The 17,148-nt window shown below is 35.1% G+C and overlaps 4 protein-coding genes across 4 annotated transcripts; 2 read left to right on the forward strand and 2 right to left on the reverse strand.

Annotated features, from left to right (window-relative positions):
* Positions 1 to 1,508: 1,508 nt before the first annotated feature.
* Positions 1,509 to 2,740, forward strand: HELRODRAFT_70665 (hypothetical protein; the record flags this gene model as incomplete). Its single annotated transcript, XM_009032900.1, has 2 exons — positions 1,509 to 1,633; positions 2,596 to 2,740. 2 exons carry the CDS (start codon positions 1,509 to 1,511, stop codon positions 2,738 to 2,740), a joined length of 270 nt encoding a protein of 89 aa, XP_009031148.1.
* Positions 2,741 to 4,847: 2,107 nt separating this feature from the next.
* HELRODRAFT_189877 (hypothetical protein) lies at positions 4,848 to 9,601 on the forward strand. Its single transcript, XM_009033184.1, is given in 6 exon segments — positions 4,848 to 4,885; positions 5,254 to 5,326; positions 5,897 to 6,742; positions 6,936 to 7,119; positions 7,231 to 8,163; positions 8,183 to 9,601. 4 exon segments carry the CDS (start codon positions 5,264 to 5,266, stop codon positions 7,617 to 7,619), a joined length of 1,482 nt encoding a protein of 493 aa, XP_009031432.1. The 5' UTR covers positions 4,848 to 4,885; positions 5,254 to 5,263; the 3' UTR covers positions 7,620 to 8,163; positions 8,183 to 9,601.
* Positions 9,602 to 9,933: 332 nt separating this feature from the next.
* Positions 9,934 to 10,843, reverse strand: HELRODRAFT_166182 (hypothetical protein; the record flags this gene model as incomplete). The annotated part of the gene is made up of 3 exons (XM_009033185.1): positions 9,934 to 10,218; positions 10,353 to 10,523; positions 10,682 to 10,843. 3 exons carry the CDS (start codon positions 10,841 to 10,843, stop codon positions 9,934 to 9,936), a joined length of 618 nt encoding a protein of 205 aa, XP_009031433.1.
* Positions 10,844 to 15,107: 4,264 nt separating this feature from the next.
* Positions 15,108 to 16,813, reverse strand: HELRODRAFT_70629 (hypothetical protein; the record flags this gene model as incomplete). Its single annotated transcript, XM_009032894.1, has 5 exons — positions 15,108 to 15,278; positions 15,395 to 15,503; positions 15,786 to 15,984; positions 16,296 to 16,399; positions 16,635 to 16,813. Coding segments are annotated over 5 exons (762 nt in total), but the record flags the coding sequence as incomplete, so codon positions are not given.
* Between the last annotated feature and the right edge of the window lie 335 nt (positions 16,814 to 17,148).

A 17,148-nucleotide genomic window follows, 5' to 3' on the forward strand; every position in this document is an offset into this window, starting at 1 on the left:
CATTCTTTAGTCTGTCTTCACATTCACTGTTCCTTAGTTTTTTGTTTTCACATACATACACCTATTCCTTTTCATCTTCAACAGCATCATTACATAATCACCACTACTTACTCACCGTAGCATGCTAAAAACATTTGACTCACATCACAGACACACACATCACAACAATGACAACAACACACGCTGCTTTTACATCCATGTAACATCATGTCATGTCAGATGTCACACACACACACACACACACACATACACAAGTACAGACACACTAACAAAACTGTACGTACTATTAAACTGTACGTAGTTGTCATGTTAACCATACATATGTTTGTTTATATTAAACGTTAATTTATGTTTCTCCTTATATCTATGTATGTTTGTGTGTCTCTTTCACTCTTTCACTCGCTTTCACTCTCTCTCTTTCTCACACACATACTCTCTCTCTCTCTCTCTCTCTCTCTCTCTCTCTCTCTCTCTCTCTCTCTCTCTCTACTTCATGTAGTCTATTAGTGTTGGTGTTTCCCTATTTTTTGTAGCCTGTATATATTTGAAAGTATAGAATGAATTTTATTGCGTGTTAGTTCAATAGCAGTCACCATGGAGTGTGCTATTGTATGATTCATTTTACCATTACATCATTTCTTTCGTCATAGTTTTTTTCAGATATCATCATCATCATCGTCGTCGTCATGTTTATATTCATTGCCATCATCATTCAAGTACTAATACAAGTAGTTTGATAGTTGGTACCGTAGCCAGTGATCGTTTGGTGTGATTCTCCAAATTATTTCATTTATACAAACATGCTTACTATGATGATGATGATGATGATGGTGATGATTATGATGATGATGATGTTTAAACTATTGATTATTCTACATTCAACATAGAAACACGATTAAGAGTAAATATATTCATCATAAAATTTATCCTAACTCATTCATTCGTTCGTTCGTTCATTCATTCATTCATTCATTTGTTTGTTTATTTATTCCATCTTTCACTTCCTTTCATATTTAATCATTATCTTAATCACGTATAAATTTATTCATTCCAACTTTCCGTCCATTCACCCTGTTAATTATTATCTAATCCATTCATTTTTGCATTTGTTCATGCAAGTTTCCATTCATTTTTGCCTTTTGATCATTCATTTATTCATTCATTCATTCGTTCGTTCATTCATTCATTTATTTATTCATTCATTCATTCATTCATTCATTCATTCATTCATTCATCGTTTCTAATTCAATCCAATTAAATTAGATACAGCAATTATAATGAAATGTTGGATGTTGTTTCAGTCGTTGCTTGTTATCATTATCATCATCACCATCAGCAGCCATTGTCATCCAATCATTTATTTTGATTTGTCACCATCACTCAATCAACTGTAATCCAATTGTCATCATCGAATCATTATCATTCACTCGTTTATTGATGACAATGATTATATGATGACGACGGATAGTTACATAAGGATTATTATGATAATTACATTAGTTCTAATCATGAGGATTTGTAAAAACGACAAACAGGTTAAGATAAGTGATTTTGGTCTCTCAAAAGCTCTGGGTGTTGGTTCTGACTACTATCAAGGACATCTGAATACTGGACTCAAGCTGCCTATTGCGTGGTTGGTTGATGATGTTGTTGTTATTGTTGATGTTGTTGTTGTTGTTGTTACTATTTATTGTTGGTGTGGTTTTTGTTCGTGCTGTTGACATTGTTAATGTTCGTGATGATGTTGTTGATGTTATTGATGAGGATGCAGATGGTGAGTGTTGTTGTTATTGGATTTGTAGGATTGAATGATTGTTCGGATGAATCAATGATTGAAGAGATAAATGTATGACAATTGAAATGATACCGGATCAACTGATTGAATGACGGAGTGCATGAGTGGTTGAATGAATTAACGAATGAATGAACGGACGTATATTCAGATCATTTTTTACAAGATTTTTTCTTACAAATTTAAAGCCACAGTTTAATGAATGAATGATTGAATGAACGAATGAATTATTTAAAAATTATCCCATGTTTGTAACTTAGTTACATAATGCTTTTGAGATGGTTTGATGACTCACAATTCTTTTCATCTACTCTTCAGTATCATTCTTCTTCACAGTTGTAATTGTTGTTATTTTTACTTTTTTTTTGGTTTTTCGTCTTCTTATGATTATTATTATTATTCTTGTTATTTTCTAATATTATTCTTCTTATTATTATTTGAATTAGCAATTTGTGTAAAATTTATCTGCTAGCTAGCTGTTTTCAGAAGTGTTATTGTACTTTGAGTTGATGATAGTGTTGCAGCATTATCTAATGATCACTTGCAAAGATCTTATTTAAATAAATGTTAAGCAACAGACGACCCACACACCACACACACACACACACACACACACACACCACACACACAACGTATACACAATTTTCATATTGAGATGAACTCTTGAATGATAACTTTACAACTTATAAACTAATCAATCAATCTTCGTTTTGCGTCCAGAGACCCGGTTCTCCGAGGTAGGACGTTGACTTATAAACTAATCATTATCATTTTTTGCTTCCTCGTCTTCATACTGAACACAGGTGTGCCCCAGAATGCATAAACTTTTTAAGATTCACGACATCCTCCGATGTTTGGTCATTTGGTGTTCTGCTTTGGGAGATGTTCTCGGGGGGCGGTCAACCCTGGGAGGGTATGACCGGACTGGAGGTGAGGAGACTAAATTGAAATGCCCGATGGTGTCGCTGATGATATTTTTTTGCCAATTATGATAGTGAAATAGTGTTTTCAGTTTGGTGTTAACAAATTGTAATTGTGAGTAATAATTAATTACGTTGTGATTTGAGTTGTAATGCAAGATTTGGTGATAAAGAAGATAAGAAAAGTATTATTAATGATGGTGACTGGTGATAATGTGATGTGACGACGGGGAAGATGTGATGTTGACGCAGAATAACTTGCCATCCCCGTAAGATCATGGAGTTGGTAGATGCGCCAAGTTTGAAGAGGCTACCCTGCCCGGTGAGGTGTTCAGATGAGATGTACAGCCTGATGCTTCAGTGTTGGGCACACGAGCCCACCGAACGGCCTAAGTTTCAGGACATACACAGCACTATTTCTAAGGTGGGTCCCTTCTAGTGTCGCGTTTGTCTCTGACTGACTGACTAATGATGTTGTTGTTTTTGTTGCTGTTGGGATTGTTGTTGTTGTTGGGATTGTTGTTGTTGTTGTTGGGATTGCTGTATTGGTTGTTCTTGTTGCCTACATGTCTTGTTCATGTTCATCGTTCATACATTCATTCAGTCTTTCTGGTTTTTTTGCGTTTACCTTTTATCATTAATTTAAGGCGCTATGGTTATTTATGTTACCAACAACCTTTTGTGTGTTATTTATTTACCATAAAGAGATGCATTGTTTTTTTATCTGAAATTTTTTTTATATCCTTGTAATTTTATACTAATTGTTCACAAAAATCCTTCATGATTCTGGTCCTTTAATGTTTCTAATTATCAACGACTGATAATTATTTCAAAATAAAAATATTGTGAAATAAATTTTTATTTGAAAATTAAAAATCAACATCGGTGCATGTGTTAAAATAAGATGTTGCAATTAACGTTGCGTTGTTGGTTTGTTGCAGATGAAGGCAATGCAGGTGATAATGTTGAAAGACACACCTGTTGATGGGCAGATGAATGAGGAATTTCTCAGGTACAAATCACAATCCATCATCACCGTTCTCTCAAAGAAGTTAGCTTTCTCTATTTCCTAGTTATGTGATTTATTTAAGATGTATGATCGTATGTATTATTTACTTTCATCAGCCTCATCATCATCATAATTTTCATCATCCTACTCGTCATCAATCAACCAGTCCGCCTTACCCACCCCAACCGAACATGTGGAGGGGTTTGATGGAGACCTCCTCGAACATCACAGCTGGTTTCTTCGACCCCCGATGTTCCTCGCCCTACATCGAGGTCGTCCCATCCAATCAGCTACTCAGAAAGATCAAACTCAACAGGACTGGTTGGTTCTTTCTAGATACATGTGCTGTACTTTGCACTGTAGAAATTGGTTGTTGGTTGTTTTGTACTGTACTGTTGTTATGTTTTGTTAAAAACTGTTGTAAGGTGTGGCTATAGTTGATGAGTTACTTGATAACTTGATCGTGTTCACGCTGCCTTCTGTTTCTCTTTCTTGTTTTAGGAAGCAAACAGAATATATAGTATCTGTATATTGTATCGTATTACGTTATGCGGTGGTCGGTTATGTATTTGTCTCTTTTTGATGTAAGTTGATTCCATGACATGCATTTCGATCAAAACCTTAATAATAATAATAATAATAATTGTAGTAATAATAATAATAATTGTTTTTATTTTCAATTATTATTTCTAATGGTGTGAAATTTTGTACGTAAGAATCAGCTCGCCTGTCAATGCGCAACCAGTACAAGATGACTCCGAGCCTCATCAGCTATCCACAGAATGACTTTCGCGTTGTGACCCACGTCGGCACGGATGGAGAGATGTATGGAGATGTTTCATTCATTGGAAACAACTTGGACAAGCTCCCTCTCAAAGCTTCATCGGCACGTTAGTTGTATTGTTATATTTTCTGTTATTGCTAATTCTACAGATTAACTTGTACAAATTGATTGTCCGGGTATGATATGTCAGTTTTTATGGTGAGCTTATTATAAATGCTTCGATATAAGTTGATAAATGCTTGGAGTATTAAAGATATTTCCCCTTCCCGTTGATGCTGGTTGACAGATCGAAGTGAAGATGACCTGAGAGGTCCGCGCACGAGTCTGCCCATGCACAAAATACTTGGACCCGGCAAACAATCTGGATTCAGTCTTTCGAGGTTAGTTGGTTGGTTGGTTGGTCGGCTGTTTAATTGCTCAGTTGATTCGTCTGCTGCTTGAATGATTGAACAATTATTTAATTGATTGGTGGTTGGTTTAAGGAGGTTTTAGATGTATTTGATTGATAGTGAGTAGATCAACGAACCAGTTTGAACTTTTGGTTAGGTAGGTGGTCGGTCGATTATATGAATAATTGGTTAAAATCCTGTCTGAAATGTGGTTTCATATATCATCATCATTATCATCATCATCATTCGTCATCATCATTGCCACTACTACATCATCATTATCATGAATCCCCATCATTATCATGAATCCTCATCATTATCATGAATCCCATCAACAAATCATCACCCCTCCGACTCAGCTCTACACTGATGAATACCACAAGAGAACAACAACATGATGAATTTGACGACTTCTCCCTCCCAAATTTTTCCGTAAATTTTTTCATATTTTTATTTAATTTCTCAACTTTTTTGGCTTTTTTTCCGTTCACACTGACCATCTGATTCATCGAGTTGTCGTTTGACGTTATTTATTTAAAGTTTATGATTTTCATGTTTACAAGCAATGGATGATGATAATATCATCGTCACCTCAATCAACTTCCATGTGTGAGTTCTTCACGGTGATTGAATGGCATTGATTGAGCGATTTAAATGATGGGTACTTGTGGTTTAATATTGAAAGAAGTGTAATGAGTCACAATTCAGATTTCTTATTTATAATTAATATTTATCTATATCTATTATATAATTATTATTATTATATTATTATTATATTATTATTATATTATTATTTTATTATTATTATTATATATTATACTGTTATTTATATTTATAATTAGTGGGCTTAAACCAAAAGTCCATATGCCCACGTCTATTAAATGTATAAAAATGCACAACAGGTAACTGAATAAGAGTAATAATAATAATAATAATGATGATGATGATGATGATGAAATAATAAATTGATATTAACCCACTAACACACGCAACAACGTGCAGAGTGATTTCGATTCCGGTTCATCACTGATGGATGAGGTGCTGAAGATGCTGAGCACGACGTCGACTGTCACAGAGGATGATGAGATGAAGGGCCTGCTTGCCGGCTTCGAGAACCTGGGCCTCTCCGTTTACCTCAATCAGAATGAAGCCAATGGTAAAAATGAAGGGGGTGGCAATGTCGATGACGGTAACCAGATTGGTGCCACTGGAGGGAGTTGTTTGAACGTCGATCCTCCTTACAATGTCAAGGTCGGTGGGCCAGAGTTGAAGTCTGGTTACAAAGAAGGTGGTGGCGGGGGTGGTAGCGATCAGCGGCTAAATAGAAGAATTCAAAATGTTTTAAAGGATGAAGATGATGATCATATTCGAACAAATACACCGTCCAACGGTTACAACAACACCAACAACACTAATAACAACAACATTAGTACAGCAGCCTCGATGATATCACCGCACATGAATAAATACAACAAGCCAATTAACACGTCGTCGCCTAATTCACTAAACAGCAACAACAGCAATAGAGATGCGAGCAGATCAGTAACTGAAGGCTACAATGCAAACTCTCCTAACAACCACAACAACATTAACAACAGTAACATCAATAACAATAATAACAACAGTCATTCCCCAGTTCATGATAAGCACGATGAACATGATGATGATGTTGATGATGTGCGTGAGGATGAGCATGACAGAGATAGTAATGCAGATGATGTTGACGTTGGCGATGATGTGGATGTTGAGGATGAAGGAAGCATGTTTGAATCATCATCGGCCTCGTCCAATAGAGATTTGAATGGTCACTACAATGGTCTCGATGATGACAAAAAATCAAAAATTTCTGTTAGTTCAATTTATTTTCGGGACTTAGATTTATTTTTGTGTTAGTTTTATTATTTCTTGGTTGATTTAACATTTTTTGATTTTTAAATACCCATTTTAAAAACAATTTTTGTTATTTTCAAACTTTGTTAACTTACGCTACGTGATGTGATTTTTGCTCTTGAAGTCACAAAACTTTCCACCACCTACGCAGACATCATCTACTGAGAGGCAGCATCACCACCACTTCCACTTACAGCAACAACAACAACAGCGATCTCAGAATGAAAACAACAACGTTACGTCAACAGCATCCATTCAACTCAACAAAAATCTCAGTTCATACAGCCCATCTTCTTCAAACAGCCAAGCATCTTCATACGACAACAGACAACCAGGTAGTTTACTCATTATTCCCAACACCATCCACTTTTCTATTTGTTTTTATGAGTGATGTTCACAGTTATTGAAATAAAACGATTTGAAAGTTGTTGCATTAATTTCTTCAGGCAGTTCATCTCCAAGAAGGACAGATCCTTCAAACAGAGTTCAGTCACAACTTTCGTCAGAGAACGTGAGCGGTACATCGACAGATCAACAAGACCAACAACGAAGTTCCCTGAGAACGGTGAACCTTGGTGGTGTCTCAAGATCATCGACATCTTCATCGTCATCAGCTCAACAGCCATCGTCCATGCCATCCTTCATCCCATCTTCCACCGCCTCTCGCAATCAGAACCTTCGAGCTCCCATCATCCCGGGCCGACCGGCTCCCCTGGCTAGCACGGATGACGACGTGGACAGTGCCAGCCTGGACACCAATCCACTGAGGCGTCTCAGGCAGTCGGCAGGCACCAGACCAATGATGACATTCAGAACTGCCAACTCAACTCGATAGATCATGTGTTTCATTCTTTTCGTCGGTTGCTTGTCGGGCCTGTCGGTTACGTTATCAACTGATCAGTGCAGTGCATCAACTGATCTTTCGTATCTACGTGTACATAAAGTTTAATTTTAAATGATGATCGTGTCGGTTATTTTATTCATTGACGGAGTAATTTATTTTTATTTAATCAGTCGTACGTCACATGGTCGCATGGAGCTGCTCATCCTCTAAGGTAGAGTTAGTTAGTCACCGGTACAGCAAACCGTTCATTAAATTGTTTGCACTCGCCTAGCACTCCACTGAAATAATTCTGCTATTTTATTTCGAATTTTCACAAGAGCAAGTTACATGAGCCACAAAATAGCGTGCTATTTCATTTATAGTCTTAATTTGGGTTTTATCGGCAAACATTCTCAAAAAGTTTTAATATAGAGATGCATTGCAAAAATGTGATGGATCGTAATTAATCATTGCTTACTCTTTTTAACGTGCTCAATTGTGCAATGAATGGGGTGACATTTTCCACATAATGTAAATAAGTACATTGTTCTGCTATCGTGCTATGAGGTGATTGGTATGTGATATATCTCCACTCTGAAAGGATAAGCAAATTGATTGATTGGTGAGTATCATCAAGCAAATTGATGAAATGGGTTAAGAATGTAAAAAATGGGTTAAGGATGTAAAAAAAAATATTGAATAACTAGCCAATCGTGTTTTTTTTTGTTTTGTTAATGTTTTTGCTCAGAACAATTCAACATATTTCGAGAAGTTTATATTAAAAAAATATTGTTAAAAAACTCCAAATTTATTTTTAGCAAGTTTCTAATGTGCGACTGCATTCTTAACTAGAAATAAATAGACGTATTCGCTTATTTTCATCTTCATTGTCGTGAGATATAAACAAAGATTATCATCAAACGTACGTATTTTCATGTCGTTCTAAGTCCTTTCACTCTCTTATGTTATTTCTTTTTATTTTATGTTAACTGATGTTCTAGTTTTTATTCTTTTAAAAGTTTTCAAAGGAGGATTTTTGTGAATGAGATATTTTGCCTCTACACTATAAAGTCTGGGACCACGTTAGAACTTTTTAAATCTTTCATCTTTTTTTTTTTATTTACAATTTTCACTGATTCTAATGAGACTTTTAAATTGAAATTTCATTAACTTTTTTTCTCATCATTATGGATGTTGTTTTATAATAATAATTTTAAATACAGTAAAGGCTAGCGGTCTTAAATCGAAAGGTATTTAAATGAGGTACCGTCAGTTTTTAGGTATCGAACTTGTGCGTATTTTTAAGTTTGATTCTTTTGTTAATGCTAAAAATAAAGTAGTCACACACATCTAATGTCGATACGTTATTCATTTTCTTCATCGTATTTTCAATCATTGCCGTCATGTTCATCCATTCATTAGTTCGTTCGTTCGTTCGTTTGTGTTTTTTACTCATTTCTAGAATTTTGTAAAAAAATTATGTCGTTCTTTATTCAGATTTTATTTAATTTTAAATTGCACTATCTACTACATTTTAAAAGCAATGCGCACATAACTAGCGTCACGTATCTTACGGTATCTACTAGTGATCGAAAGTTTTCTTCATTCATATAATTAATCAATTAATTAATTAATCAATCAGTTGGGTATAATTATGTTATAATGAGTGATTTTTCGGCTTACAAGCTTTAAAATAATTTTAAAACATGAACTTAATCAATCATTGTCCTTTGTTACATATTTGATTGCTAATGTTAAATATCTTAAATTAAGTAGACAAGACGACATTTAAAAGAGAACTATCATGTTCAACGTTTTTGTGTTTTTAAACAACCTTCTAAGAATAAATCAATGAAAAATCTACGAAATGCGTTATTTCCATTCTCATCTTCGTTTTATAAAATATACATAAATTGAATTCAGCGTTATATTTTAGCAATTGAATGAATGTTTATTTCTTGGTTGTAACTCTTCTGAGATGAAAATAAAATGAAAGAAAAACAGAAAAATGCTTGACGAATATTATGCAGCAGATGAACGTGACATTGCACGCCACTAACAGCAAGTCAATCCTCGAATGAAATAATACATCGACAATAAATTTACTATCTAAGGTTCATTTTTTTGAGGTTTCAGTATTTTGAGTCAGGAAATGAAATTAAAGACGAAACAAATAAGTCACCAGGAACTCAGAAACAACATTTAAAAACTTAACAATACTTTTAAAAACTTAACAATGCAATCTAATTAACAACATGAGAACAATAAAAACAGTGAAATGAGATAACAATTGATAGATGATATATAAAAAACATCACGAACATCATCAAGAATATTTTAATTTCTTAATCAGATCTTCTAAATTCGCTTTCTTTTCTTCCACTTTTCTTGTCTGGATGACGTTTTTGCTGACATGTTTCTTACCACTCTCATCTTCATTATCGCCCGGACGCTCCACATTACTATTATCTCCTACACATTCTAAGTTGCTGTGAGATTCATCGAGATGTACCAGGACTTGCGCTGCTGCATTCTTCAATTTGCTGTTCCTCTGACTTCTACCGCGCTTGTAGTGGTGGCGGTGCTCGCCCGAGGAAATAGTTCCGTTCGGCTGAAATGTAAAAATTAGGCGAAGTTTTCATTCATATTTGGTCAGGGATTTCAATAATTAAGCGTTCTTTACGTGATAAATTGATTTGTTTACATAGGTATCCTAAGTTGAAAAATGACGTAAAATTAACTGACCATATAATTCCTCTTGAAGGTTACGGCATCTTTTTTGAAGTATTGAAAGCAGTAGGATGACTTATTGACGGGATTTACAAACTTGAGTGGTTTCTTCTGGGTCCTGAATGCCTTGTTGACTCTGAATTCACACACGTACACGTCCTCTTCATCAAATCCGGTTGGCCGTCCCTGTTTGCATGACGTAGCATGAAGGAAATCGGTGCGATGCAGACTTGCAAAGCATGTGCTTGTTGTTAACGTTGGCGATGATCTCATCACATACCATTATATTATAATATAATATAATACAATATGATATAATATAATATAATAGTGGTGAAACGAACGAGGAGATAGGAGTTGACGTCCATGACAATACATCTCGCCACGACTCGATCCAACTGCACGCAACACGATAGCGTGGTGGCCTTCAAGACTTCGCGTTCAAAAAACTTCTGTCCGGCATCTCTGAAGACCTCACTTGGACGTAGGAAGTAATGGCCGAACATTTGGCGTTCGTTACTGTGAGCGTGGTCGGTGTTCACACCATCAAACGCTTATTAATAAATACGAACTTCTTGCAATAAACGAAATAAAATAATAAATACAATAATTATGAATTAAGATGTGTTTTTGAGTTAGGTTAGACTAGAAATATGTTGCTGCTATGTGATCTCTCTCTTTCTCTCCCTCCTCTCTCAAACAGCAAACTTGGTTAGTTCAATGCATATACGTCTTTTTTTTATGCTGCTCTATTACAAAATACAAAATTGTAAATTAGAAAAATAAGAAAAGTTCGTCTGTACAATGCTGATGAGAAGATGTCTTCATATTTAAATATAAAAATGTAAAATGATCATAATGGTAAGAGCATTCATTAACATTGAAAACATAACAAAACGAAGCAGATTGTCATATTGCAATGAAATGAACATTCACTTCTCATCAATCCAGAGGTTCTCAATCTTGAAGAGATCCAACTTGTCCTTGGTTGGCAGTGGAGAGGAGTCAGGAGTGTACTCATCGTCGACAATGTACACGGCATCACCGACGTGCAACTGTATGTTGGCAACGTTCTTTTGCAGGATTTTACTGTTGAAGGATCGGTTGTTACTCATGTTGTTGCAGTTAGCGTGAGTCCTACTGTAGTCATTGGCATCATATTTCATGAGCGACAGATAGTAGACGCATGTTGTGGCTGGATCCTTCCTTGGCTGTTCAGGCAATGGTATGTCCTGGATCGTATGCAATGAAGGTAATGCTGTCTAATGAATTGATGAATTTTTTAATTCTATACTTTACACTTTTGAAAATTCAATTTTTAAGATATTTCAACATTATGAAACAAAATTATCAAAATTACAATCACAAGTTTTTTGATTTTGTTGTTTTGATTTTTGAAGTTTTTAAAAGAGCATGACGCAGTAGCAAATACCATGGAGATGAACTTTGAGCCCGAGCAGATATGGCAGAGGTACTCGTCAACAACTTCCCCTGCGTTCATACAATGCTTGTGCTGCCATGTCTTCATGGATTATTATAAATAATTAAGAATAATTACGTTTGAATTAACATTCAAAATATACCTTATTAACTCCATATCATTTTTTAAGCGTAATAAAAATGATTGATTTAAAATAAGGTCTATAGTAACGGCCTGCAATTTAACGTAAAATATGAAATAATTAAGTAGCAGTAATTTACTTCACTAACGCCCAAAGTGTAAAACAAACCAATAAATTAAATTACTGTTTGAAATTTTAAAAAAATCACCAGAATCAACTGCAGGCATTGTACTTGCAGACATACTAAGGAAAATAAATAGCGTTTCATCTCAACTCATGCCACACAAAATGAAAGAGGTCAGCCAATCAGCGAACCTTGCAGAGGTCACACTGAAACATGAGACCCACGTCTTCAAACAAGCCACACACGCATCTTATGATGCCGTCATCTTCGTCGTGAGAATCTTCATCAAAGATCAGTTTTGTGATGTTGTTGTCACTATTAGTTGACTGCTGTTCTTCTCGATCCTGAAGTTGTTGCTGGGAGTGATGAACAGTTGAGTCGTTAATGTAACTATCATTGCATCCGTTGTTGATGTGATTACTGTTGATGACGTTATAGCTGTTGTCAGTTCTCATCAACTCCTTGTTTCGTATGCTAGGTACGTAGAAACTGTCATAGAGATTATAAATGTTGGTGGAAGAAGATTTTTTGTGGCCATAATCTCCGTCGTGAATGTTGCTGTTGACATCATTTTCAACTTCTTCTCCAACATTAATATATAGCGTTGTACCAGACGATGTACCATTATAAACAACAGCATTCTCATCAACATCAATGAAATGTTGAGAAAAACAGTGTTGTTGTTGTTGGCATTGTAGATGTTGCGGCTGGAGATGTTGCTGCTGTAGATGTTGTTGTTGAAACTCAGTTGGAAGTTGATCTCCTAGTGATTCGAGGAAACTGAGAAACATGAGCATGCTCTCGCGATAGCCTCTCTTCAACACTTCCAAATTCTCTCGAGTGGTACCACCAGTGTGGCACTGTTCACAGCTCGACAACTGCAATTATAACAACAACCCATTCCACATCAACATAATATTTACATAGAGTGTAATAGAAAAAACAACTCAACAACGTTTCATTTATAACTGAGTAACAAAAAGACACGCTACCACTCACGCTAAAACTAATAGAGAAACATGCTATTACAAAAACACTGCTAAAATATATCACATCACGTCTCCATAACATCATATCACCATGATATCTTATCATCATCACATCATCACATCATCTTACAAAGTTGAAGAGCTTGTTGAAATCATCGTGGAAACTAACACTGGTGCAGTACCTGGTGATGTTGTAGAGAAGACGGTGATGATGAATGAACATGGAATGATTAGTCTAGTCTGCTATGGTCATTATTTCGTTCTCGTCATTGGTCAACTAAATAACTAAATGGACACGAATAGCAATAATTTATTAAAGGAAAAGAATTTTATGTTCAAAAACAACGTCTTGACAAGAAAGAAAGCAAAGCCAAAATGACGTCATTAAAAATACGATCGTAAAAAGCAGCACATTGCAAGAATAAATGACAACTGTCCTATTTTATAATACTGTAGTGAAAAAGATGTCTGTGTACTTTCCAAGCTTTATATTTCTTTCAATGATTTGTGGACTGATCTCGTTGCTATCACACGCCCTGTGTTAAAAAAATTCAAATCATGCCCCCGTAACTTATCCAACTCATCAAAAATTAGAAAAAGGGTTATATTTGAAAAAAAAACACAAAAAAAGTTGAAGAATGTCTATAAAATGAGCTACAACCTTCTCTTAGTGAAGAGATGCGAGAATAATTTGACCACTTTTTCTCCACGGACATCTGCAATGCAATGTAGTGTACCGCAAAGTAATGTGCTGAGATGTAACGCAACATAACATGAAAAAATAATTTCGCTTCCAAAAAATAAGCACAATTTTGAACTAATAGAGCAATGTAACGACAACAACAACAGCAGCAGCAGAACCGCAGATAGCAACGACAACAATAGCGTATTAATACAGTATGACGACAACGGTAAAATGGTAAAAACATTAAAAGAACCACAACACCAACAACATTAACAACATCATCATCAATATTAACAACAACAGTGATTGAAACAGTAGAAGACAACAAACTTGTTGTGCTGCTGACACTGTTGAAGACTTGCATGAACACCTGTGCCAGGTCGGACATTCTGCACACGTCTGCATCATCCTCCGCCTTTGATAGCTTCCTATGTTCAAACATTCACTTGTGGTGTAACAACAAGAATGATGGAAAAGTGAAAAAAAAGTAAGGAAATAAGATGACGACGAAGAAGAGAAGGAGGATGGTGAATTGTAGATGGTGAATTGTGGATGGTGAATTGTGGACGGTGAGTAGGTGAACTGCTGTGATGAGAGAAATGATGACCGAAAAGTATGATGAAAACCAATAATAATGTTATCATTCATACTGGTGTGTATACCTTGTTCTGACTGATCTATTCGTACTGATCGCTTCAAACTGAGTCTTAAAAATTTCTGGATGGAAAAAATTTACCAATGAAACGAAAATGTTGACGCAATGAAGATATTTAAAAATTATTAACAGAGTAAAATAAAAGAAAAAAAAGAACAAGTATCATATAAACTATTCAATAACGGTTGGATAATTTATAATTTGAACTAAGGGAGTGTCAAACAGAGCAACAAACAAACAAAATTCAACGAAAATACATTGGCACAAGAATTTGTGTCTTTAAGCGTTCAATAAAAAAAAACCAACAAATGCACATATACAATATAGAAGACATAGAGATTCAATACAGACCAGTCATTTGCTCCCTCTTCTTCTCATCATCATCAGCACCTTCCTTGATACCTGCGACGCCTCCTCTCATACAGCCACCACCACTGCAAACATCATTACTTTCATTAGTCAGCATCATCTTCTTCTTCATCTTCTCCAGGTTTCTCAGCAAGAAAATAACTTTTCGTTTGGCGACTTTGCGTTCACGAACTGTCAATTCAAAGATGGAAGATGGTGGGGCACTGCTCTTGTTCAACTGTCGATGTTAATGATCACGTGGACGAATTTTACATCAACATATTTTTAAAATGTTACTAAAATGTAATGTAAAACTTAATCGAAGTAAGCAATGATAATTTCCTCAACTGAAGGCAATAGAGTCAATTTCCAGATCCTAATAACACAGGTCTTCAAATGCCATCAGATCACACAATAAACTGACCTAATTCAATCATTAAACTGACCCAATTCAATCTATCATTGCTGGTTAGGTGCATCGTGAAACAATACGATCCTTTCCTATTGGATGATGAATCTTTCTGACTCCTCCCACCGACAACCAGGCGGCAGTTCGAACTTCCACACTTGCACGCTTGCTGTAAATTTAAAAGTTTACAGAAAAACAAACAAACAATCTATTCGTCTCAAACATGTTATGATTTATTCAAGTAATCTATTGAAAATAACAGTGAAAACTTTTAACACTTCGTACTTGAGTGTTAACATTGTAAGCATGGAAGTTGTAATCATAAGTTAACTCTTCATTCGGTTCGACATCCTTCAAAGCAAACAACCCTATCCTGTAGACTCCATTCACATTCCTGTGCGAACACCAGGCGTGCAAAATAATCAATTTGCTCTCGAAATGTAAAGTAATCACATCAAAACTAATCAACAAAATCAAATTAAATTAAATTGGAAAATAAGAAATGTGGAAACCTAATTTTGGAAACTTATGCTTTACAAAATTAGACCTAATACAACGTAATCATTAAATGCCGCGAAACTAAATAAAAATCGGCAGTGTTTTAATAAACAGGAGAAAAAAAAGCAACATTGAATAAATGGACGGTGAAAAGAAAATCTTTGAACAGCTGACTGACCATTTCTGCATCTGGCAGTTAGGTGAGCACGAATGGTTGATCAGTCTGGATATGTTTCCAGATTTGTAGCCATCAATGACAACACCCCCCTCCAAACTCAGGCAGTAGTGATGTTGCATGTGAGAGTACAGGGTCGACATCCTCCTTCGAAATTCCAACTCGCTCATCACCTCGCCTACGTACTCTATTATGAACTGACCTAATTCAATTCGATTTCATTGGTTGCCATACTGATTAAATGAACTTTGTAAACTTTTAAATCAGTGAACGACAATTATTTAACTTTTAATTTTTGTTTTTCACTTTTTATAAAATTGTTTTAATTTTTTAAAATTTAAATATGTACATTTACTTGAATTACAAATAATAGCGATTAGAAAATGAAAGAAAAAATTGTCAACCAGTTTCACGGAAAGCATTAATTTAATCAATGTCATAAAATCCAAATTTTTGATCTTAATTATTTTTATAAAAATCAGTGTCAGTCCTATTGGTGAACAGAAACGCAACCTGCTTTCAAAGGTTTGGTTGCCTTCACTCCAAGCCCACACTCTTGGGTAGGAAACTTTTTGAGATGTCTGAAGTCCTGGTGTTTCTGAATCTCCTGGTTGCCACTTCTGTCCTACACTGGCAAAAGGTCGCATTGCCTTCAGTTTTAGATATCCTTGCAGGTTGGAGACAGATATTTTTATTTATTGTGGGAGAATCAAATAAAAATTATGGAAAACTAAAAAAAAAAAACAATAAAAATTGTTTACCGTTCTAAAACAATTATTTCAAATTTAACATGACAAGTTAAAATAAATTAATTTAATAATTTAATTATTTATTTATGATTAAATCATAAACAAGTTATAAATAATAAATGAAAATAATATTAAAAGTATAAGCAGTTGAAAAGTAGCGTGCCTATTCAAGCAGTCATCGTCAGAACAGCCCATCTGATCACTCTGCAGTGGTGGCTTGCAGTTGCAGGCATGTGCTTCAAACCCATTGCTCACTGGCTTCACATCAACATATATGTCTGAAAAACAACCACACACGTATGCAAAATATTAGTGAACCCAAAGAAGAATTCAGATTTTTTCTAATGAAAAGAAATACTTTGAAAATTACTAACTATTTCTGATCTTTTTGAAATTTAAAGATGGGTGATCTGAACTTTTCACCTTGTAAAATTACAAATTTATTTGAATAAATTGACCAATTGAGATCAATGATTTGTGTCTACAACTGCACCGTCGCAAATGTAAATGTTAACACATTAACTTTTTTGATTGATGGCAATTTTAGATCTGTTTGTTCTCTGAAAAACTTCTTCTCGTGATGATGGACTGGCACTGGAATCAGTTGATGACTTCCA

The sequence above is a fragment of the Helobdella robusta genome (assembly GCF_000326865.2).
Source record: "Helobdella robusta unplaced genomic scaffold HELROscaffold_9, whole genome shotgun sequence".
Lineage (NCBI taxonomy): Eukaryota > Metazoa > Annelida > Clitellata > Rhynchobdellida > Glossiphoniidae > Helobdella > Helobdella robusta.